Source organism: Varroa destructor, unplaced genomic scaffold (genome assembly GCF_002443255.2).
Source record: "Varroa destructor unplaced genomic scaffold, Vdes_3.0 BEIS01000001.1, whole genome shotgun sequence".
Taxonomy (NCBI): Eukaryota; Metazoa; Arthropoda; class Arachnida; order Mesostigmata; family Varroidae; genus Varroa; species Varroa destructor.
In genome coordinates, this window is record NW_019211454.1 from 18,639,721 (window position 1) to 18,664,693 (window position 24,973).

Consider the following 24,973-nt stretch of genomic DNA (forward strand, 5'->3'; position numbering starts at 1 on the left):
TCGTTCGGTTTTATTTGCGAATTTCGCTTTCGTGAAGGACGTTTGAAGGGAGCATTCGACAGGTTTCAATGGGAGGAAGGCAACAAAACTTGTTAACGGCGCCCACGGAGGGGCTTTGACCAGAAAACTGTCGTCTGCTACAGCTCTCAACTTCTCTATTTCGAAAGCAAAAGACGAAGAGCAATGATTTCAATTGAAAGAGATTAGAAAAAACGCATATAAGGTTAGTGGAAATAGTGCTATTAGTCAGTTTATTATTAGATTAGTGAATTAGCATCAATGCATTATCTACTTTATTCCTTCCTTTGTCTCGTATCGCGTCGTATCCTTCATTTTTTCTTTCAGTTCTAATCGACAAACAATTAATTGCAATCGCAGATATTAGGTTGTGTACGATTAATAGCGTTTGTTTAGTCATTTCTGTCATAATCGTCCTTGTTAGTTTAATTACAACTTTTACTCATAGCAGACGCCTTTATCTCGCCTATCATCGCCTTTACCGATGCCAGACCAAGCACCTAGGTGGCGCTTTGTGATCCATAGATTTTAACCATTATAATATAGTCCTTACACTTATTAGATATTAATAATAATTATAGTATTCATTAATGCTAACGAAATATAGCGATCTCGTTCGTGTGTTCACAGGCTTGCTTATAATAGTTCTTACTCGGAGGCATTGACTTTTCGCTTTCAGATATTTTCTACATTCACTTTGAACAGGTATAGTCATTTTTTGTCTGAATCTAAGATTAAAGTGGTATTCCTTTAGGTCTCGCCTGACCCGTATAGACAAGAGCCACGGTACAGAAAAAGTAGGTCGTATTCTTTGGACAGGTCAGTTATAGAAGTCCATCAGTTTGTTTGGCTTTTTGCTTCTTTTAAATTTATTTGCTCGTCAGTACATACAAACACGGCTTTAGGGGCTTATTTGAGTCTATGAGATATATATATATATATATATATGCATGAAAAAAATATGAGTGGTTTCTGGTGAGTACGTATGCATGTGAGGGCAGATGATTGATGAGATCTGTGACTTTGACTAGAGCACAAAGGTTGGGGGGTGGGCAAGCGTTGTTGGCTCCGTTAATACATTACCAGCGAAGGGGGGTTGATGAAAGATGGCAACGATGAATGAATGGAGATGATTTTCTAATATGATAATTTTGTTTTCAATTGAGAAAACCATACTTGAGACCATTTGGTAATGACTTCATACAATGATTAATTATAAAAAAGTTTTGCAGAAGAATACACAGTCTCGATACAGAATATAAGATATTGTAACCTTTACTAGGCTGGCCTTGTCGTTATCGACGACGTCGACTGGTTTAATAGTTATATATTTTATATTCTGATCCGAAGAATCCTGGAACGTAAAGTGGGTCGATACGGTAATGCCCTGTTCTATCTTCACCCTTAATGTTGTCCATTTAGAAGAATATATATTTGCGTCATAAATACACCTAATTTAAATAGTACTCCGTTATTGCCCCCTGCGAGATCATAGAGACACCGGACCTGCTATTGGGCGACAGAGTTAAATGTGCAAGTTCCTCTAGCAAGATCCAGCAAAACCGCTAAAAGTAATTCGATTAATTAGTAGCCAGCAGGCCCATTGACAACTTAGTTAGCTCTATATACTTTGTATGCTGTGAACTAACTTCATTATCTTCTGTGCGAAATACTGTTCGGTAGGGAGACGCCGTCATCATGGCAAGTTAACATGTTTATTCTGTATAATAATATATATCATCTAGTGTTTTCTGGGTAGGCTTACAAGTTGGGCATAAGTAAGTGGCTGTATGTGCCTATTTCGACGACAATCTGCCTCTATTGCAATTTATTTAAATGCTGAATGCGCTTACATTGTTCTACTGTTCTTTCGGCCTTGTCGTTTGTTCGATCTGGTGGTTGTCTAAAGCTTGTATATCCTGTCCTCCTACCTCATTGAAGGACCTCGTCCTGCACCAAGTACAGATCCCAATAAGAGTTTCTTTTTTTGCTGTCTCCTATTATATTCTATTTTTTACTATTTTGTATGTATGATGTGGTGCAATCAATCAGTGTTCTTATCATTTATATCCCCTTCATACTGAAGCACTTTGCACGAATCATACTGACCCGAAAAACTCCAGTATAGCCACGAAAAGTAACAAAGGCATTTGCCGTACCCCGATGTTCGAGGACATTATACATACCAGATCTTTTATGGAACAGCAAAATAGTTGACACCATATCGACTTAACTCTACATAATGCGATTTCATAGGGGTTATTTTTTAATTATTCAATCGACAAAGACTATTCTCCTCCATTGCTATTTGAATACGCAAGCGCATTATAAAATACGTCTATACATTATATATGCGTATAGTTTAATATACAAAATGTGTATTTTACAATCCAAAATGGGAAAAGCACTTGTGCCAAATGGGGTCGACGCGTGTAAGATTAGTAGGTCGATGCAAAACGCAAACTGGAACTCATTGTCAAAATCAGATAATAGGTGATACGAACCAGGGATATGAACAATTTATTAAAATAGAAACCGGGTTCGAATATGCTCGGCAGCTTTAACTGCTGATATTGTCAGGTCAGAAAGAAAAGCAGGGAAGAAAAGTAACAACCACTGCACGTTTCTGTAACGTCAAAAAGTTTCGCCCACTAACGTCTGGGTCTTATATACTCGTGCTTATATACATTCATATGTACAGTTGATCCACATACAGCAAATAATGTGCTAACATGTGCTCTATTTTGTGAATCAGCGTTGTCCTCCTTCGTAACTTTTGTGTTTCTTAATTTTTCAGCTTACTCTTATTAGATGCGTGATGTGCTTTGTAGAACCACTAACTATGCCTATATGGAATTGTATAGCTATTAGTACTGTTTTCATATTGTTGGAATAGCGCATTCACGTTAAGGTACATATAAATGAAATAGAAATGTACCGTACATTTTCACTTCTATTCATAACGCGACGTGTTCGCCGATGCGATTATAGTCCAGTTTCTGCAATCTGTACAATCGGGCCGGCTTACCGGCTCTACCCTTTACCAACTAAAGGCATATACACGTATGTAGGTTAGTATGGCCATAAATACATGTAAACACTGCACGTGTATATAGGCGTCATGTGTAGGTGCCATAGTTATATATATATATATGTTTTAATCAGCTTTTTGTTACGTTAAATTGCCTGCGATAATGAGAGAAATACTACGTGGAAGCTTAGCGTAGGGAACAGAGTCTTAGCTGACAGAGATCTAGATCTGGCGGGGTTTTGATATTGTCTAGTTGGTCTTTGCATATCCATCACTTTGTGTCACGCATCTCTTGTTTAGTGACCGGTCCTATCTGTATTTTTTGTAGTAGAATGATTAGGACAAATAGTTCAGAGTTAACGAATAGGCGTTTATGAAACGCAACAACTTATAAATGGCCTAATCCTTTTGTCGTACCAATACCACTCCACATAGATATGTCAGGCTGGCATGATGATGCTAATGTATAAAATATTAACGCCAGCCGGAACGTGCCAATTAAAATACACAAAAAAAAAGAATTAACTTAAACATTCAAGTATGGATGCCCTTTGGGACGACTTTCGATCAAGTCGTGGTTATTCGAGCAGAAAAAATATCACAAGTATTATTTAGTTATGTTTTTAAATATCCATTGTACTATATAATCACATAGTATAATAATAAAAGTAATACAGTTGAAAAATCATTTGGAATATATATAATCGCATATTAATATAATTGTGAAATATAATCGAATGTAAATTTTTTGATAAAATTTACATATATACATTGTATATAAAAGGAGAAAAATCACATAACGGAAATGGGATCGTTCAGAAGAGATCAGTAAGATATCTATAGGATGATAACGGCAATGATAATCCAAGACAGTGCAATCGGGCAGCTGATGCCCAACTATTAAACATCTCTAAGCAGATTTAGTTTCGTCGTGAATAACAGTAACGCTTGAGGTTCCTTCGAAATTTAGAGCAACTTGCGAAAAAACGTTTTTTAAAAGCAAATTTTACGTAAAACAAACAATGTTAACCGAAATTCTAACCAATTCAAAACGGTATATTATGTGCGCGTCTGTCATTGCGTTAGGTCTTAATCGATAACTGCATGATCTGTCAATCAGCAGCGCTCTATCAACGTAACTTAAATATACGGTTACTGCAGACTTGTGACTTGCATTTGGCTGCAGAGCGTACACCCAGATTACGAGTTTAAGCTGTCAAGAGCCCTCATCATCACACATTTTCAACTACTTTTTCTGCCTACTATATACAGACCAGTCGGCATTATTTAAATTTTTACGCAAGTAAAAATTAACAGATACTGTGCGCGTAGGTTCATTTCAGGACTGATTAACTCCCAATGATAGAGGCTTTCAGATCGAACCGACTCGTCCGCAACCGCCATGACTTTTAAAATAATTTAGTTGACTTATTGAAGAGGGAAACAACGGGAAAAGATTTTTTTGTTTTCGATAACAACAAAGAAATACCTTTCTTTCGCTCATAGCTTCAACTCGATTTTGATGGACGAAGGTCAGAGATGGCTGCTGGATTGAAGAAAAATGCATTGACTGCGTATCACGCTCTCGGCTGAACCAATAGTACAAAGTAGAGCATACACCCCAATTGATTAGTTAATTTAGCTTCTATTGTTGGGCAACTGGTTCAAGGATGGTAGTGTAACGAACACCTGGCCAGTGGAAGGTGTAACTTCTTCCGAAGTGGTCATATTTGGGTGCCTGACTTGAGGTGCTTGCGCCTGCCGACTGGTCTTGTTCGAGATCGCCAAAGCCTTTTTTACCGACGATCGCCAGTTTTTCAACTTCAATTTTGCTATTTTTCTGAAAGAAACGCTTAGTCTTTTTCTTCGAACGCTCTTCCTTGACAGAGCCCGTGTCAACGACCTTCGACGAGTCTCCACCGTTAACCGATACATTTGGTGCCTCCAAAGCCTTATCCGCTGCTAGATCCTTGTCTTTACTACCACCAATCTCAATTTTAGCCGGGTCGAATTTTTTCTGCTCGCCGTCGAAGTCCTTGTTTTTTTCACGTTCACAGCCACTGCTTGGCCGACTTCGCTTGAGCCAGCCGAACACTCCTTTGGATTTCCGGGCGGTTTTTTCATTGCCTCCATCAGTTTTTTTCGTATCTTGGGTAACGTCAGCCTTATCTTCTTCCTTCTTTTCCGCGGAGTCCTCGTCTGAGGTGTCCTTGATCTCAGTCGAGTCCGATGAGCCGCTTTCGTTCTTGGTGCTTTCCACCGTACTCTCTTCCTCGTCCTCGTCGTCTTCTTCGCTAGTTTCCATATTATCAGTTTTCTTTTCCAACCCTTTTTCCACATTTTGGACCTGTTTTGGCGCATCATTGACAGTGGTTTCTCCGATAATTAAGTTTTTGCTCATATCCCTCTGCGGTCTGCGAAATCGCTTTGTCAAGAAGCCAACAACGCCTCCCTTTTCTGCTTTAGCAACATAAAGTTGTGCTCTCTCGTTCTTGGGTTTCCCTTCTGCGTCCTTTGTGTTTTTGCTAGCTATAAAGGTGTTGTCGGCTATATCAGCAGCGTCTTGTTTATTCGCTTTCTGCACACTTCCTGCAGACTTTACTATCTCTTTTGTCTTGACGACATCACTATTTTGTGCGTTTTCATCGTTAGACCCACTAGTGTGTGTTGCTTTAGGGCTATTGTCCGGTAACTGTACAGTATCTACAGCATTCTTTGTTATACGGTGCTTCGCAGGCTTGAAATAGCGCTTCCTCGGTTTCTTGTCGTCGGACACGCCAGCATTAACGGTGTTCTCTTCCGTGACGCCGTCGACGCTATAGCTAACGTCGATGGGAGTAACGTCTCCCTCTGATGTTATATGAACGTCGGGACTGTCATCGCTTATAGGTTCAAGTCGGCTATCGACCCTGTGCTTCTGGCTAAACCGGCCGAGAAACGAGAACGACTGCCTTTTTTCTCCCAGTTTTTGTTTTTCTTTTTCTACTTCGAATTTTACTGTTAGTACGGTTGTTCCATCTTTCCTTTCAACTTCTGTAACATTATCTCGAATTTTAAAGCTCTCTTCCACGACGCTTTTGTCAAGCTTCTTATGCTCAGCCTTCTCTTCAGTGATGCTCTCGATGGCAGTATCATCGGCGGCTGCATTGGCCGTTGCACCGACCGGCTGCGACTCGCAAAATGTGGCAATCGATGAAGTTGTCACAACCGTTGATGAGGTTGCATTTTTCGTAACTACACATTTCTTGCTGACAGCTTCGACTTTAGTGACTTCACCGGTGTTCGATTCTATTACCACCTCGCGAGCGCCCTCTTCGACAAGGCTACATTCAAACGAATTTTCCTCTACATCGATCTTTTTGTTTTCGACAAAAGCTGCCTTGTCATTTTCGTCTTTAGTTGATTTTCGCTCTTTAATAGTTTTTTCTATCTCGGTATCGCAACTTCGCATAATATTTAATCTGTTTTTGCGGTTGCGGTTCCTGCGCTTTCGGCGGTTACGTGAACATCCTGCGTCACGTTTTTCTTCATTTGGACTTGATTTAGCATCGTCAACCTCTTCGATTTTCACTGAACCAGTTTCTGCATCAATAGTAATATCCTGTTTCGTAATTAGTACAGGGGACTCCTTCTGTCCAGGGAGAAGCGATTTTTTAACCTCCTTTTTGAAAAACTCTGGAGATATGTCAGGCTTGGTACCGTCCATGTTCAAAGTTTTAGCAACATTTTTTTTCGGAACTTTTTTTTTAGACTTCTCCTGTAGATCCGATTCAATCGATCCTGCTCCTATTTTGGCCCGATTTGTTTGGTCGGCCTTTTCAGATGCTTTAACGGTTACCATTTTCCAAAGCATTTTTTTAAATCGAAATTTCTTTGGCTTTTTCGAGATTGGTTCATTTATACCTTCAACCGTAACCTCACTCTTAGTGGGCTTTGTTTCGGCCTGCTGGTCCTCAACTTCGGTTTTCGCGTCTTTAACCTTGACCTCAGAGGAATCTACTTTGCGACCCAATTTGAAAACAGCATAAAACTTACGTTCCTTTGCCGTATTTTTAAGTTCGGGGATTTCCTGGTTGTCTTGTTTGACTACTGCTTCATATGTTTGCTCTTTAGTGATTGGTCCGATCTCGTCAGCGGGCTGTTCGTCCGCTAATTCATCTTTTGAGACATCCTCTGATTTAGAGGCCTCATTTTCGGAAAGCTCGGGTACTGGCTCGAGAATGGGCTTCTCAAGGGTATCCGTCGATTCTTCCACATTCAATGCAGACTTCTTAGAAAAACGGAAGAATTTTTCTTGGGTCACTGATGGTTCTTGTCGGACGTTTTTATCCGAAACCTTTGTTGGGGTCGTGTCATCCCGTGATACTAAGGAATGCCACCATGAACGTTTCGAAGTTTTGGTCGCATCAGCCGCGTTGCCTTTTTTTGCAGAATCCATAGGTTTTTTTTCAACTGAAACGGTTTCATCCTCTGTTTCGCCAGTTTTGTTCGTATCTAGTTTAGCTAAGTCAGTTGCGGACTCATAAATTTTGACTGTATCATCATCTTTTTGAGTTTGTTCGATGTCTGATTTTGTAGCCGTTTCATCGCTTATATCTCTAACATTCATTTTGGGTTTGAATTTCGGTATAGAAAGCTTCGGAATGGTAATCGTAAACGTAACTTGTTTGCGGCCCTCGTCATTTTTTTTTGGAGTAACCTCCGAGGGAGTACCTAAATGGGCGATGTCATGTGATTCAGTCGTTTTCATCCCATCGATTTCAGCTTCCTCGAGTCCTATCTCACCTAAGCCCTCTGTAGGAACCGTATCTTGCAAATCGTTCGCTTCCTCAACCGAAAATTTCCGGGCCTTGTCAACTGTCTCCTGAGATCCTGACTTGTCGTGTTTTTTTAAAGAGAAGAATTTAGGCCAGCTTAATCTAGGAACGGCAAGAGAGCTCTTTTTTGGAGTTTTAGGAGCCGCCTTACCCTGTTCTTCGACTGCAATTAATTCGGTCTCGCCAGTTGTTTTGCTATAAATCTGTCCATCAGCTACCTCCACCTTCTCTGTGGAAGTTTCGTCCTCGGGTCCCGACATTTTACTATCTTGTTCGGTCTCCTCGGCATTTTTTTCGTCAGAGTCCTCTATACCAGCCTTCTCAGCGTGTACAGGACTTTCAAGTACTTCTTTATTGGCCCGTTTCGTTTCTCTTTTGCGCACAAAAGTGGGCTTGTGAAAATTGATCGTGAACTTCAACTTTTTCGTGTCCCTTTGCGCTGCTGCACATTGTACGAACTGCTCCTTTTTATCTGTGGCAATTTTTTCAGTATAGGATTTTTCTTTAACACTTTCCGTTGGCTCTCCTTCCAGCTGTACGTCCATTTTGCTGATTATCTCCGCCTTATTACAGACTTTATTCTTATCAGAGTGCCCTTTCGCCTTTGGCTCTTTCTCTATTTTTGGGTATTCTTCCTTGTTAAACGATTTCTTTAAAGTGGTGGCGGTGGTGCAGAAGTTTGGAATTTTAAATTCATAACATTTTCCTGTGTCCTGCTTTTCCCTAACCGCACTTTGTTCTTTCTTGGGCTCCCTTTCTTTTCTGTGATCAGCATTCAATTCATCTTTAAACTCCTCAGTGTCTTTCTTTGGCCCACCTAGTGAACTTTTGTCATCATCTGCTTCATGAACATTTCCATTTTTCTCAGCTTCTTTGCGAGCTTCCTCTATAGATACGTTCCTATCCTTGGCAAGGAATTTGGCGAAATTGATAGTGAAAGTCCGTCTCATCTTAGCCTGTCTTTCTTCAATAGGTTCAGGGGTTTCAGTTGGTCTATCAGTCAGCAATTCATCGTCATACTGACCTGTTTCTGCCTTTTTTTCATCTGCTTGCATAGCGTTTTCAGCAAGATCCCTGTTCTTTTTATCCACTTGCTTCTGTTCGTTGTCGCTAGTTTCCGTTATTTTCTTATCATCACCAATAGGAGTCGATTCAGTTAATCTTTTAGCCTTGTTAAATTTGAGCTTAACAGCAAAGAATTGTTGGGTCTCCTGGGCCCGCTTGCCCGACAGTTTCGGACTTTCAGAAAACGCGGGCTGATCAGCTATTGTGCTAGGATGCTCACTTTTTTGTTTAGGTCCTTCTTCAGCTTGATGAACGGTCTTTTTGTCTACAATGGTTCCGTCAAGTTCGCCCTTGACCTTTGTTTCTCCTGCCTCCGTCTTAACGTGCTCAGTGCTTTTCTCCTTACTGAAAGGATTGCTTTTCTTACCGCGTCGATTGCGCTTGCTCTTGGAGGGCTTCTCATCCTGTGGTTGTTTGCCCTTTTCGGTATTCTTCGCTTTATCTATTGGAGAAGGGGTCTCCTCCAGTGAATTCGCAGCTGTCTCTGCCTTCTCATCCGTAATTTCTTCGATCATCTTATTTTCGGCGTTCAAACCTTTGTTATTTCTAATATCGACTTTTACTTGCGGTTCTGTTTTTTTATTAGAACGGAATATTGGATTTAAGAAAGAAGAAACTCTGTAAGCTTTTTTCTCCAAAACATCAGTTACTTTCGTAGTCTCGCATCTCAAGGCATCGTCGGCATTTTCTACGACGGTGTCGCTTGCGTCTTGATCCGTTACATTTTCAGTGACCACAGATTTTTTACCTGCAACCTTATAACACGACAGTTTCTTTTTGTCTGTCCGTTTAGCTTTGTGTTTTTTGGCAGAGGTTCTCTTTCCCTTATTTTTTCTGCCTATTCTGAATTTTGGTAACGGAATCGTGATTGTTATTGTACGCTTGGGTGATTCGGCACTTTCAGAGGTCGATTTTTCCTCTTCTGAAGCTCTCGCAACAAGTGGTTCAGATGCGGAGGCTGCCCCAATAGCAACTTTCCCCAGTGGCTTAGGCTTTACGGCTAGTCTCTCATCTTCAGTGTCCGTTTCCAGTTGATCTTCTTTATAGCTATCCTCTAAAATCGAGGGTTTGTTTTGCTCCTTTCTTTCTTTATCTTCCTTTTTGGTTTTCACTGGCTTGACTATTGATGATTGTTCCGTCGCACCCTTTTTTGATTTCGGCAGTTTAGGAACTGAACTATTCTTTAGAAAAGAGCAGCGGGCCTTTTTAGGCTCTACCTTAACTTCTGCCTTGGTTTTCTCACCTTGATAGTACTTATCGGTGCGCTCAGTAGTGTCCTCGTCTTCAGGCTTTGAGTCTACTTGGCTCTCCTCGGATTCAAACTGCGCCTCCTCTTTTTCAAACTTCGAAGCAGTTTTAGCTTCAGTGTTTAGCAAATTCTTGACGCTTTTCGACATTTTCGCCAGCTTGATTGTGGGAAATTTGAGGAAGGACCTCTGTTTGTCAACAGTTTTTGCAGAAATATCGTCAGGAGATCTTTCAGCCCTCTCGTCAACCTTCTCAGCTCCATCATTGACATTCAAAACAAGCTTTTCATTTTTGGCCTTTCTTTCTGTTTTATCTTTTATTGGACTTTTCTCCTTTTTCCGAACATCTTTCAAAATGACCTCTTTGTCGTTAGCCTCCTGAGACTCAGTGGTTTTGACATCTTCCTCAGCTTTCTCGCTATCCTGAACTCCATCCATGACAGTAGCATTACTTTTGGTAGGCTTCGTCTCCGCTTCCTTAGTAGCCTTTTCCGCTAACTCGGCTTCCGTGGAGACGTTTTCTCTTCCTTGAGTTTCGTTACTCGTATCGGTCTTGCCTCCATCTTCCGCGTTGTCCTGTTGACCCCCGTCCTCTGTTCCGGTCCCAAATGTCCAAAGAGATGCGGGCCAGCCAAAATTGCTGAAGAAACCAGTAGCCTTTCTCTGTTCGCGCACCAAGGGCTTAAATTCTTCTACGGGTGTTTCGAACTTAGAAGTAGTATCAGACCTCTGAGTCTCCGACTCAGTTGACTGGACGCGTCCTCTAAAGTCGCCCTGCTTTTTGTCAATATCATGGATAACGATCTCGATTTTGGGCTCTTGAGCGTCTTTGTCATCTTCCTTTGTAGACGCCAAGACAAGTTCTGAATGCCAGCGGGTAACCCTGACTTCAGTTTTTTCCGGGCTTTCAATCCGGCCCAACGACCACTGTAGAAAACTTGACAGAAGACCCTTTTGAGGCTTTCCTTCTGCCTGGGACCCTTTACGAGACGAGGCGCTCCCTTTGTTCGACTGGTGGCTTTTTGAAGTCTCCATATGGGGAGACTCAGCATATCGTGTAGTGTCAGCATTGGCCTGATCCTCGCCTCCATTATCGGAAGCGATGTAAGGTTCGACGGCCTTCGATTTTTGGAAGCGATCCAAAAACGCCTTTTTCTTATTTGATCTGACTCTGGTCTCGAAGTCGAAGTCTTCGGTAATATCGTCAGTTTTTGTTGAAATAGGTTTTCCCATCTCAGCAGGTACCGCTTGCGCCTTAGATGAGGCCGTCGACTTTTTTGTATGCCAGAACTTTAACAAGCTTTGCTTCTCTTTAACTACAAGCATCGTAACCGATTTCTTTTCAGCCTCAAAATCTTTAGCCTTGTCCTGTATAGCTGTTTCAGCAGACGGCACCTCATCATCAACGGAACTATCTTCTGACCTTTCAGATTTTATAGTATCGGCTGTAATATACTTAACGTCTGGTTTGATCTCATCTAGGTCATCTTTTGCTGCCTTTTCTGCTGTGTCAGCGTCAGGTAACCTCTGTTTCCGTCCTTTACCACTATGCTGGGACTCGGTATCTTCGCCTTCGGTAGGTTTTGTTGGGGACTTTTTCTTGCCACGACGCCGTCGACGACTGCGTTTGCCTTCGGCTCCCGCTGGCGATGGCAACTTGCCTTCAGCTTTTTGGTCGTTGACACGGATAACAACCTCGATAACCTTTGTATCCTTTACCTCTGCCACCTTGGTCTCAATTGTTTTTGGTTTTTGTTCTATTACCTGTTGAGGCGACGACATCTGAACTGCCACACGTCTGATCTCGATATCACGGGGTATAACCTTTTCCTCCGCCACCTCTGTAAGAGGGACATCGGCTTTAGCAGAGTTGTCGAGACCTTTGTCTTTTCTATTTCTATTTCTACGTGGCTTCCTTCTTCCAGAGTACAAGGCGGTAGAAAGAGCTTTCTTGTCTGTACGACCGGGTTCATAACCACTGTCTTTTTCGCTGATACTCAGCGGTTCCTCGAGATTCTCGGCCGGTTGGTCTTTCTGTTTGTCCTTCGCAAAAGATGTTTGCTCACTAAGGAGAACCTCATCTTTTAAGGGATCCGAGGCTACAGCGGAATCATCCATCTCGGATGCAACCACTTTCGTTTTATCAGACGTTGTCGTCCCAACAATTTCGTCTGCCTTCTTAGCTTCTTCGGTAGTCGTCTTCTCGACTAGCTTGGATTGCCGGAAGATTAAAAACAGTTTTGACGCGCTAGATGGCCGACTCATAGTTTTCCCGCTACTTGGCCGACTGCCCTCGCTGCTTTCGCCTCTCCCAGAATCTATAAGATCTGTAAACTTTTTTGATCGTTTTCGGCGGAAGCGTTTCAATAAACTTTTTGTCTTAGTGGACAGGACTTCGGTTGGCTTATCTGCATCATTTTTAGAAGTTTCTAGTTTGTCTTTTTGCTCAGCCTTGGGTTGCATTTGCTCTTCGAGGTCAATTCGCTTCTCGCCCGCACACTCGTCTGTGACGGATTCGGATTCGCTCTGAATATCCGATACATCAGCCTCGGTGTTGGGGTCAAGGTCTTTTGCTGCCTCTGACTTTTCCGCAGTGGTGTCACAACAGCTTTCTGGCACCTCCTTGATTTTGTCATCTACACTTCGCCAACCGGTGAACCAACTAAAAAAGCCTCTCGATGATTGTTCACTATCTCGGCGTTCACTTGTAATCGGCTCCGAGGTTCTTTGACCGGAGTCCTGGTTTACGGTTGTATCCGCTTCACTCTTAGCCTCATCTATCTTTTCATCCAAAGTTGAGAGTTCCTTTTCCGATTCCTTATTCTGATTTTCTTCAGTTGTTGACGTCTCGCCATCAGTGGTTTCCTTGTTGATAGTCGCCACGCTATGACGGTTACGTCTCTCTGGTTTTTGAACTGTAAATCTACTGAAAAGTACCTTTTTTTTGCGTTTTTTGGTGGTTTTGTTCTCTTGTAAGAAAGACTCACATTTGCCTTCCTCATCTTTTTTGTTCGATTTCAAGTCGTCTTTATTACTATATTTATCTTTCTTTTCACTTTTGGCATTAACGGCTTTCTCATCTTCCAGCTGTGATTCACAGACTCGCATCCCAACACTTGCCTCAATTTCGCTTTCTCGAGGCCCCTCAATAATAGCTACATTATCATCTGGCTCACTGCGCTTTTCAAAAAACTTGAAAACCTTAACCTTTTCAGAAGGTCGTATACTCCTTTTCCTCTGCGATTTTTTCGGTTTCTCTTCACCATGCTTTGATGGCACTGTAGCGTTGGGCGATGTTGCGTTTTGCGTTGATTCCATATCTGAGCTAGGTTTTCCCTTACGAAGTCGTTTAATAATAGACGCTTTTCCGGGTCGCTCCTCGGAGCTCGGCTGCGCAGCCCCATCATCAGCTTGAACAGTGGACGATGATGGTTCGTCTGTGGCAACTTTTACAACACTGGACACTCTATGTCGACCAAAACGCATTAAAAAGCCTTTCTTCTGGCTGACGTTTTGAACATCATCTGCATCGTCAACTTTTGTTACCTCAAGAGCGCTATCTTTTCGACTCTGGGTTTCAGAATTGAGATCGATACTTTCCATTGATTGGGTGTTCTTGATTATGTTTGACACCTCTAAGTTTGTTTCGCTGCGAACACTCTTCATCTCCGCCTTTTCGCATTCAACGACAGCCAGCGACCGTTCGGGTGTGGCAACTGTGTGCTTTGGCTTGTTTTTTTCTTTACTCTTCTTCCTATGGAGCACCCGACTCCTGAACAGTCTCTGCTTCTTTGGCGATGACGGCACATCATCCATGTCCAAAGGCTGATCGCCATGACGCTTCTTCGATGGCGTCAAGCTAACTAGCGGACTCCGAGACGGGGTGAGCTCCGGCGTAAGTGCTTTACGTTGCTGTGTACTGGAGCCTTCCACCTCCTCCAACAGTTTATCTTCATTAAGAAACGTCATTAACGAGATGGCTAGTTCTTCGACTACGCTATCGCCGATTGGCCGTGGCGTCGAGCAGCTCAGAGTATGTGATTTTACCGGCGATTCACAAACGACTGTGGCAACGTCCGATACATTGTCAACTGGCAGCTCAGTTTCCGGGACGGATTGAATTGACGAGCCCTGCTTACCTTTGTCATCTTTGTCGTGCTTGTTTTTATCGTTATTTTCTTTGGCAGCACGCTCAACAGTGGCGGCGGCAGGTTGGTCGCAGGGGGCCTTGACCTCTTTTTTCTTGTTGCCTAGACCAAATGGGAACGACGCCTTCAAGCTGGACTTCTTCACCGGTTTCATATTATTATTGTTTGTACTGTCGGCAGCCGCTACGCGCATGGCTGTTTTCGCTTTGATAAAGAACCGTTTTCTAGGGGCTACTAGACCTTCGTGAATATCTACAGTCGTGCTATCTGAGGGTCTCTTTTCGCCAAAACTCTTGACGGGTGACGCTGTATGGAAACAACTAAAATACCTACCAAATTTTTGTTTTTTTGGTGCCACACTCAGATCGTCGGACAATGTCTCTGTATCAGCAAGATGCGACTCTTTATTATGGTCAAATGTGAATTTATGCTTCTTTTTCTTATTTACCTGGAGTCCCACTTTGATCTTCTTGGTAAGCGCCCCATCAGGGAAGATCGCTTGAACCTGGGAAACGACCGTTGACGACACCATTCCACCCTCCGGTCCGATCGAGTGGACCTCTTGGCGATTACGGCATACCACGGCGAAGTACTGCGGAAAGTCGGTTGTCAGGATCCGCGTCACGCGATTGGTGTTAAAGTCTTGCATCGCATTCAGCTCTGCAAGTGTATTATAGACACGTGAAACAGGTATGACAGAATACAGAGCAAATATAAGCATGGTCATGTAAACGAACACTTCGCGCTTACCAAAGTATCGCCCCTACTCAATAGTTACGTCGGATTTCGAAACCGCCCACATACACACATTGCTTAGATTTAATAAGGGCCATATGTCCGGAGAAAGGCTTAACTAAAGCACAACTCGACGTAAAGGTTTAAATTATTACAAGAGTCGGAAAGTTTATAATGTGTTAGAAACAGCCTAGCCGTCACTATGGCACTGACCTGCGCCTATATATTATGTGTGCATATGTGTACAGGTATTTGTTATGACAACTTACGTCTTGACCAGCAGCTTGAACAGCCCAGTCATAACTGCCTGCCGACGACTACAAATAATCATCATTGCCATGTTCATTATCAACATGTTCCTTACTTATACTAGCTGGCTATGCTAACACTGGGTGTAGTATTGTACATTATGAATGCAAAACCGCGCGCGACGAGCAACGACAACAATAACAAAACCAACGCTACGTAATTATTTCTTTCATCTGCGATTGTTTACCGTGACGGCAGAGTTGTTATGGCAACGGACACAGAAACGAAGGCGATAGTTTCAATGGTATCAACATTGCTAACTGTGGCTACCCGTAACAAGGCTGAAGCGGCCTTGAAAATTGGCAGTGAACAGTATAAACAAAAATGGGTACACAGAGCGGATACGCTGGCCAACGCTGATTAAAAGAAAAGACAGTGGGGTGTTGACCAACCTCTTATTATCTTAATAACAGGTTTGCAAGGAATTACTTTCAGGGGCGTAGCTGTTCAAACACACCCTGTAAACCGGTAAGACGGATAAATGACCACTTCAAGAAGACTGATCAGAAAAGCCCGCCAATCATCTTCAGATTTCTTCTTGTAATGTCATTATTATTCATTCAGCTACTTTATTTATTCACGCTTTATCGTCACTCACTTGTTCTTAATTGTAGTTGATCATAATCTCTGCATCAGTCATCCCACCCAAACAATGTTCTATTATTGTATCGTAATATTTTTGCTCGTTTCTTTACTCTTACCTTGAGCATCAAAGCTACCGTTGAGAACCTCGGAGACGGCATCTTCCGTCGCCTCCATCGTGTGCTCCTTCCATGCCTCTCCATTGTCAGAGCGCAGGATGACGATTTCTCGTTCTTTACCTCTGAGCGAAGCAAAGTGTGGCACTTCGATGACGACTGGCCCGAGGAACTTTGCCCCGGCGGGGCCCATCTCGATGATGCGGGCGGCGCAGGCCTCGCCCTCCATAAGCGGCGGCGGATGAGCCAGCTTCTCTTTGCGGATGAAGCGGCACGTCACCCTCATCGGCATTGATGCCCTTCGCGGGGGAATGATCACACGAACCCCCGAGTGACGGCAGCCACGCATGGCGCCGCCTCGAGCATCTACCATAAAGCTCACCAGGAACCTATGCACGCAGGTGGTAAAAAGTGCGACATGTTATAACTCGGGACACAAGACGAAGAATGTACCCAACATTCTAAATAGCAGGAATCGGAGCGTTTTGATGAAACTAAAGTTTCTTATATGAATGTATATACATAGCTAAAGCACCCAAAGGCACGAGTACAACCAAAGGACAGAGTACAATGAAAATAAAATGGAGACAATCCTTTCACCGAGCACCAAATCGACGCAGGTTTATTTTGCGTTTGACCTAATATCATAATATCCCTCCTAATCAAATAGCAGTAATAGATGAAGAATGTGATGATGTATCAGTGTACAATTGAGAAATTGTTACACACTTACTGCTAGTAAATCAATTGTAACATTTAAGTTCACAACTAAAAGTACAACATAGAACATTATGAATATGTGTATAAGTACAGAAACTTTAAAAACATATCTCGCCCAAACGCTATGTGTCACACCGGCCGACTTAGCTCACTCCGCTGCGGGCGTGGCCTCTACGCTACTACAACCGCTCAAATTTACGATAGATATGGCAAAGTAAGAAAGAACAATTTCGAAACACACATTCTGGCGAAGTTTGTTTGTCGTTTGTTGGGGATAATCGACAAATCAATTGTGAACAAATCCGTTTCACTTTTCTGGTTACAGTTCATCTGATTGTCACAAACACTCGGTCAGCTGATGTCTCCGTAACCAATGAACAGCAACTAAACGCAGACAAAAAGGCGGGTATGCAACACGAAAATGGCTGCATACCAAGTCAATCGCTTGTTGACGTTCTCATTTCTGGTAAATCGCAGTCTACCGCTAACCCTTCCGAAGTAGCAGAAAAGATAGGTATGAAATCTGAATAGTCAGAATTGTTGACGGACACAGCTCAACGGTGGCAGCGCAATAATGAAAATGGTAGCGACATGGGTAGAATTGCCACCACCCAGAACGTCTATAGCTTCGGATCGGTTTGCAGTGCTGGTAACCAGCCAGCCAGGCAAGCAGGCAGCAGGCGCCAACAGCTGCGCGGACGATCTAAAGGCGCTGAAGTCAGCATAAATGAAGCGCCCTGCTGTTTGGCAAGAGTACTACTACTACTTTTCGCGATTGCGTCAGAAGCCATTCGTCTGCTACTGGACTGGACGTCAGCGCCCCCTAGAACCAAGGACGGCGTGAACTCGTCTCCAGTTGAAGATGACATGTGCTGCGAAGATCACTAGCAGAAAGCTCCAGCAATCACGATCATAATAATGATAAAACAAACTCAAATGCCATCGCCTGTCTCGAATCCAGCAAGTAAGTTCGCTGTAGCAATACGACGCCAACTCGACGGATGAATTGCCTGCCTTATCTCTACACAAACAAAACTCTGAGCTCCGTTTTTCAAGGTTTGCACCATCTTCAAATCGACCCCATTCAACCATTCATCCCAAGAAAAAAAAAATGGCGAAGCGCGGTAAATAGCATGTGCCTTTTCTGGATATATATGGCATTACGTGGGGTAAATCGATCCACCTATCGGCTCTCGGGGAGTTTTGCCCAGCTTTGTGCCGTAAAGCTAACAGGAGGCGAAGGCAGACAAATGAGTATATGAATCAGCAGACGAAATCGATCCCTTTAGAGCAGAAGCACTTCTGTCGGCAGGTGGTCCGGTATCGCCATTAGGCATTTAATTAAACGGCTGGCTCCCGGTACGAAGCGAAACGTGTCCACGTGCGGGTCCGAACCTAGACCACAACATGTCCCTAAGATTAGCAGGCAAATGAGTTACCCACCAAGTTATTACGGGGCCAGGTTTCGTGCAATTTTTAGAGAGTAGAGAATTGGTCACTTGTTACGGCAAAGACAGCTGGCCTAGTTGGGGATAGCAGGGAGTGACCTGCCGTTCCAAGTGCAAAAACACCAGGAGCGGAAGTTGAGGTTTGAATCTATCGCGTATACAAAATCACTACTAGAGTTGACGTAAAAATGTTGTATTCGCGAACAAATACAGCGAAACACTTTTTTTTTTCATTGAAATCGCAGTATCTAGAACATAATAGCTAGATTGAAAGTGCTTCTGAGTGTATCTATGTGTAAAAGACAGTGACCTGCAGTGCGATACTACTGATCTCGAACAAGCATTAACGAAAATCCGGCTTACTACAGAAGTTTACGTAAACAGAAGCCAATTGTAAAACTCTGTAAAAAACTGTAAAACAAGTGCGCGTCACGGCACGATGCATTGTATAGACGGTAGGGAAGATTGTCTATTGCGATTCATATGACAACGTCCCATTGTAACCGCTTACATCATCCAATACGATGACAACACCAGTCAGTGCAACAAAAACGTATCGAGGCACTAACATTTTCCACAGTTTCCCAAGTATGTTCGAGCTGGCTCTTAAATCCTACCAGTATTCTATTGCAGGCGTCATAGTCGAATAAGAGCCAGCTAGAGAGTTTCGGATTATGTCTTAAATTAAATTAGATCTGATGGTCTCGTTGTAACATTGTTGCGATTGGCGGGCGTTACGCCATGTTCATCAGCGTCTTTGTTTGCCCCCTATGGCTTGGCGATTGTATCAAATCGCTCACTTCGCTTTCTAGAGTAACGAAAAAAAAAAAAAAAAAAAAAAAAAAAAATATTCAAGGTCGGGAAACAAATCAAAAATCAAATGAAGGCGCAGTCTCTATTTAATTGTTTACTGTTTCAAAAATAGTTACGTTCATTAAAACTATACTTACGTTTTCCATTTTAGTTTTCCTTCACCACTAGTTTAGCGCAACGATGCAAGAACGCAAAACGCTCGTTAGTATCAAGTCATTACGTTAACTAACATGCTCAGATTTAGTTCACAATCGTTTTTATAGACGACCCTCATATGGACATCCCGCAAACGTCTGCTTCTTCTTTCGTCTCTCACGTTTTTCGGTATACATTGTAATCTGTATTTGAAAACGCAATCACAGCCACTGTCGAGTACGAACTACTAACTATTTTGATGAGTATTTTATCTAGTTGCAAGCTTGCCTAATAAAAACTAAACAGCTAAAAAATAAAATCGCTACCGTTCATGCGGACAACATAATGGATCAACATGACAAATCAGCCCTTAAACACTAAAATGGACCATATTAATTAACAGGATATCAGCTAATATAAATGTATGAATCAACACATGTTGCAACAGTTCGATAAGTGTTAATCACAGTAATATTTTTTTTTACACATTAATTACATTAACGTAGTATTTATGCACAAACACATTAATCCTATACGGAAACGCTTACTTCCTATAAATAACTTAGAGTGCTTCAAATAATCATGTTTATTGGCGGTGGTGGCTTACTGATACAGTCAACATTAACATAGATGATATCTAAATATCACTATTATTGTACATAGATATCTAAGAGGATAATTTTAAATATGTACACTATAATTATATAGATGCGTTTTGTTTTGTATAGGAAGTTTCTTGTATAGGAAGAAGGGGGTTTTCGTCACAGCAAGCCAACGCAAATCGTTTTCCCGACGGTCTTCTCCGAACCGGTTCGAACATACCCACTACGCTGATAAGGCTACAACGCGCATTTCGATTTCCTGCGACTTACCCGGCATGCACTGGGGTACGTTTTACTTCAACGTTGTCAGGCGCCGCCTTGGCAAAGGACTGGTCTAGATGGGACGGTGAGAGCCTGTCTTCTTCCTGGGCAGAAGGTGCAATATGGCCGTGCGGGCGTGTGGCTGCCTGTTGGCTGGCAATGTGGGCTACATGGGCTTCGTGCAACCTCTCATCTCGGGTGACGTCGATCGGCAGTGAGTCGTCGCCTAGAGACTTCATTTCGTCCGCTGTTAAATCCAATGACATCGATTACCGTTATAACAAAAGACGAAGAAACAAGTCATGAGACCAAATTTAAATAGAAAGAACAATAGCGACTGGATTTAAATTAGATCACAGCGATCACGAAATTGACGATGGCAAGATGCAATTTCAAAACTTCAATCTGTTCACGTGATTTAGGTTCAACACTATATAGGACCAAGTTGGATCTAATCGATCCAGCTAGTTAGCTCAGCTTGAACACCGCAACATAACATTTTTTGCTACACACAGCATTTTTACGCTATGGAATACTTTATCTCTATGCATTTACCACACAGTTTCTACACCACGCAACAAATTGATATTGAATTAACGGCGTAATCGTGAGACAGTAGCTACGAAACGCTTTCGCTTAAACGAGGTACGACAAACGCTACTGTAAACATCGCCCGTCTCTAAATAGAGCAGTCATTTTGCGTGAACAGATAATGTAACGCTCGCCCACCTAACTCAATTGCCAGCGATTAAACGTCGCGTAGCCGACCCCAGACTCGGATGGTGTCTGCATGCAGCGTCTTTATTGTGACCACACACCAATGAATCCCCGCGCTGGCAGTGAACGCGATGCATCATCGTTGATGGGCCATCAACACTAAGTGACTCGCATTAAGCCGGGCTCCTGCTGTCCTCTATTGTTCTTGTCAACTGCGTTCGCAATAACGTGATAGAGGTTTTTCTTCCCTACGTCTTTTTCCGCGTCGCTGCCGGTAACGAAATATCGTCGTATTCGGTCGATACGTACATTAAATATTAGCTATCACTATCTGTTGGCGTCTCTATACTTTGCTCTACCGTTACTCTACTTTCTTTCACTTTTTTTTGGCTTTCAGGATCCTGAGAGCGATACGGATATTAAGGCTAGTTACGTCGCTTAACAGCGGCCGATTGCAGGCAATCTGTCTGATGGTTCTCTGTGAATCTATGGATCACAGGGCACACGGTATATTATGGACTGCACGGTGGTACGAATGTAGCTACAATTTCAAAGTGAAGGTAGTGGCTCTTGGATACACTAAAATTGGAGAGAAGCCCCTTTATTTTTTTGCGTGTCGTCGCTAAAGACGTAACGGTTACACAGACGGAGAAAAATGCCAAGTAAATGCGCGATGAGATAATGCCACTGCGGCCTATCTCAAGTGGCAATCCGCTTAGCCAGCAATGACTATGTATGAAGGATGCAGCAGCATGCCTTGTGGGACGTCATACCATCTCCTTTCATGTAAAAATTAGCCATTGGAGGCAACGTAGAGACGAATAGCAGGTTCCACGCTAAATGCAGACGGCCAAGAGTCGTTCGTCAAATGGGAGACTGGCCGCCGCGCAAAGTACCGATAGGAAAACTCGTTTTTGGTTATACTTAGGTCCACGTCGCCCGTCAATAACTCATTAGCCGAACGACACAATAGTATGTACCGACGTCTATGTCGCCCCTTTATCCTACTCTCTCTTTCTCTCTCTCTCACACACAGATACAAGCAACTACAAATTTTTAGAAACGCGTTGTCTGGTTGGCTACTTTGGTGTTTATTTGCGTTAGCTAATTTTGATATTAGCGACTTGGCCGCCACTGAATCGCGGTCCCAGGTAAAATAATAACTACTTACAGTCTAACATTTAAATTTTAAATAGAACAGTTTGCTAAAAGTAAAAAATCAAATGAAACACTTTTTTAGGAACTTTAGACTATTGGTGCTATTAAATATTAAAAATCCAAATACCAACAAAAAAATTTCTTTGCTGATGTTTTTCAAAATATCAACGTCGCCCTACACTCTCTATTGTACAGAATCCTGAAGAAAACTACATTTATCAGCCATTTCTTTCAGCAGCCTAATTAAACCTAAGCACAAGTAGCGTTTATATACAGAGTCCCTATTAGATCTAACTGTACTATACGTATGGTGACCGGTGACAAGCAAGTGATGAAGCCATGCAAGGAAGATCTATCAATACGTACCAGTTAAATACTTAAACGAATGATCTCCCATCATATTGTCCTGCTCGCCCTCATCCTCACTATCGGACATGAATGTCTCGTGCATGGTTTCCGGGGCGACGACCTTGTATTTCTCTTCAGTGACAACCGTTGTTGTGGTGGTGACTGTCGTTTCGGTCACGACCTTTAGCGTCTCAATCACCGAGATGTAGCCGAGTTTCTGCGCGATAGACAGCGCTGTTTGACCTTGCTGGAAGTCGTTCATTATCGCAGTAGAAATAGAGTTGATAAAAATACATATAGATGCGACGAATGATGGATCGTCAAACGTCCAAGGGATTCGCGACACCCGCGATTCCACCAAACACGAAGTCATCCATTCGTATTTGGAAAACCAGAAGAACGGGTGAAGAAGAAGAAGAATCACATCGTTAGTAACTTGTTGCTTAGACCATAATGTAGATACGATGCTAACGAGAAGGACCACTGCTATGCAATTCTATAGTTATGAATCTTCAATAGGTACTACGACAACACAGACAGTTTCTACGATTGAGATATCAATTCGAAATTATTCCAGTAACCGCTAGAAGTTCATTCAAGAAAAAAGCTGATCGGCCTACGTTATGCTAATGCTATATTGTCACAGCGTTTATATACAGCCACATAAGTCCTCAGCCACAAACATTAGTTTCCTGTGGCCCTGACTTCTTTGGCCTTACGCCAATTAATTGTCACACGCCTGTCTGGCGGTCCCTGCGGCGTTCTGCAGATAAACTCAGTAAGTCGATCGCAGGCCTCCATAGGCCAAAGGTCGCCACCGCCACAACTAGAAGCTGCAAATAGGCTACAGGAAGTGTCACACTTGCCAGTCCTTGAGTTCGACGAATTCATATGACATCAGCAGCTGTTAAGCTTGAAGTTATCCGTATGAGCTCAGCTATTTACGATATTTCGAATGTATTGTTTATTTCGACAACTTGCCCACCCTGCCCTGTCTGTTTTCGCTTTTTGTTTACAGCTAAGTGACAAATGACGGCGACTAAATATGCGGCAACCGTGGACAGCGCGGCATCTCTATTGCCACTGCCATGGATATGAGGTAGAATTATGGTAAAGTGTTAATGTGTTTGCCTAGAGACGAGTGGGGTGATTGTGAGGCTCGAGACCGGGCGGAAACACCGGCCGATTGGTGCTGGCCGTCTAAAGCAATAATTAACTGAGGGAATAGCATCGGGCGTGAAACTGGAAGCGTTCGTTTTTTGATATAGGTAAGTCGAGAGCTCTGACTATCGTTATTTCATGTGCGTAACGCGATAAGCTGTCTAGCGGGAATACATTTGGTAGGTATACATGGAACTGTCATACAAGCAGCCTTTTTCCCATCATTCATATGATGGACTCACACATGAGTTGCTGAATAGCCAAAACAGGACAAATATTGCAGGAAGCTCTGCCGTGCTACTACGGATATAGTGAGTGTGAAGAATTTGTGATATACAGTAACATACAACTGAAGCTTCCTCTATATATAGGCAATTGCATTTTCAACGTGGCGAAGACAATCTTGGCGTTTCCAATTTAATCTCGTATAACAAGATCAAATTTTTACAAGATTACATCTTTTTTTTTTTTTTTTTTGTTCATATGATGCTTCAACGGTGACGTAGTTTAATTTCTCCATAGTAGACACACACATAGTGCGAATATTGATGATTATTATTATGAAGAAAAACATCACACCATACGTTCGAGCCGTCTGATCGTATCTATCGGTATTTGCTTTTTCCGCTAGATAAATTATATTAGAACAGATATAAAAACACCACCCGCTGGCTCTACATACAGCTGACTGCAAGGCCGTAAGCCGCTGCCGGAAACGCTGTGTACCGATGAAATGATAGCACCGTATTGTTTCAATAGTCTATTTGATAAACACGATGTATATACGATATGAGATGTTGTTTGTTGGTCATGTATGAGAAGATGATTCCAACGTTTCCAGTGTCATCGGTCGATTTATAGTGAGAATATATTGTAGCGCGGGCACGCTCAACTTGGTGCCTGTGTCCACTGCCAACTAAGTAGATTTACTAATGGATTCACTCGCATCACTAAAGCAAATGTTTATTCCATGAAAAGGTAGAAACGGAGTCACTCAGCCACAGTGTGTGTGTGTGTGTGTGTGTGTTAAGTTTATTACTAAAAAAAAATCTTTACCCCATAATGCTATATGATATAAAACACTATCTGTACCATTTGAGCTGAGCAGTTCGGACCATTCTCTGGGACACCAGAAACGTTTCGTACTACGCCACTGAAAGGTAGTGAGATCGGTGCGACGGATGACAATAATTGACAGACGCTAACACATAGGTATGGCATGGGATATCGGTAATTAGTATGCCTGTGTATTACTTGGCAAATGTACAGGGAGTACCTTTCAGAAAGACGATAAAGATTACTTGGCGGTCTTTTCTATTTGTTTTCTGGCTTTATCCTGATTGTTTATGCGCACGACATTCATTCACTGTTCTATACATGTATTACGCAAAGTCTGTCTGTTTTGTACAAGATAGAAATTCACTAAAAATTATTATATAAACAATATGATCGCAACTTCTGGGTGTGAACATGAAACAAGCACTATGCCTGGTGGTCCATCAAAGTATCAACTTGATGAATTGATCGAATGAAGTTTCGTTT

At 42.5% G+C, this 24,973-nt stretch overlaps 2 protein-coding genes and 1 long non-coding RNA gene across 26 annotated transcripts in view; 1 reads left to right on the forward strand and 2 right to left on the reverse strand.

The window, feature by feature from the left end:
* The window catches only part of LOC111253008 (uncharacterized), a 168,037-nt gene that overhangs the window by 39,097 nt on the left and 103,967 nt on the right, over positions 1–24,973 (reverse strand). For 19 of the 20 annotated variants that reach the window (XM_086974333.1, XM_086974350.1, XM_086974347.1 and 16 more), the window contains exons 7-11: positions 22,289–22,517; positions 20,057–20,294; positions 19,187–19,213; positions 16,072–16,457; positions 14,775–14,986 (exon numbers count right to left, since the gene is read on the reverse strand). In XM_086974333.1, coding sequence (XP_086830459.1) covers positions 14,775–14,986; positions 16,072–16,457; positions 19,187–19,213; positions 20,057–20,294; positions 22,289–22,517 — 1,092 coding nt within the window. The remainder of the gene's footprint in view (positions 1–14,774; positions 14,987–16,071; positions 16,458–19,186; positions 19,214–20,056; positions 20,295–22,288; positions 22,518–24,973) is intronic. The other variant, XM_086974273.1, reaches the window with a different exon arrangement.
* Positions 225–14,768, reverse strand: LOC111253048 (uncharacterized). Its single transcript, XM_022811901.2, has one exon. The coding sequence runs from the start codon at positions 14,517–14,519 to the stop codon at positions 4,695–4,697; it is 9,825 nt and encodes a 3,274-aa protein (XP_022667636.1). The 5' UTR covers positions 14,520–14,768; the 3' UTR covers positions 225–4,694.
* The window catches only part of LOC111253053 (uncharacterized), a 72,474-nt gene continuing 70,017 nt past the window's right edge, over positions 22,517–24,973 (forward strand). For 3 of the 5 annotated variants that reach the window (XR_015316759.1, XR_002674457.2, XR_015316758.1), the window contains exon 1: positions 22,517–23,538. This is a non-coding gene — a long non-coding RNA (uncharacterized LOC111253053). The remainder of the gene's footprint in view (positions 23,539–24,973) is intronic. The other 2 variants (XR_015316732.1, XR_015316733.1) reach the window with 2 other exon arrangements.

Bases quoted from the DNA above. Each gene is read 5' to 3' on its own strand.
- LOC111253048 (XM_022811901.2), bottom strand. From the start codon at position 14,519: ATGCGCGTAGCGGCTGCCGACAGTACAAACAATAATAATATGAAACCG.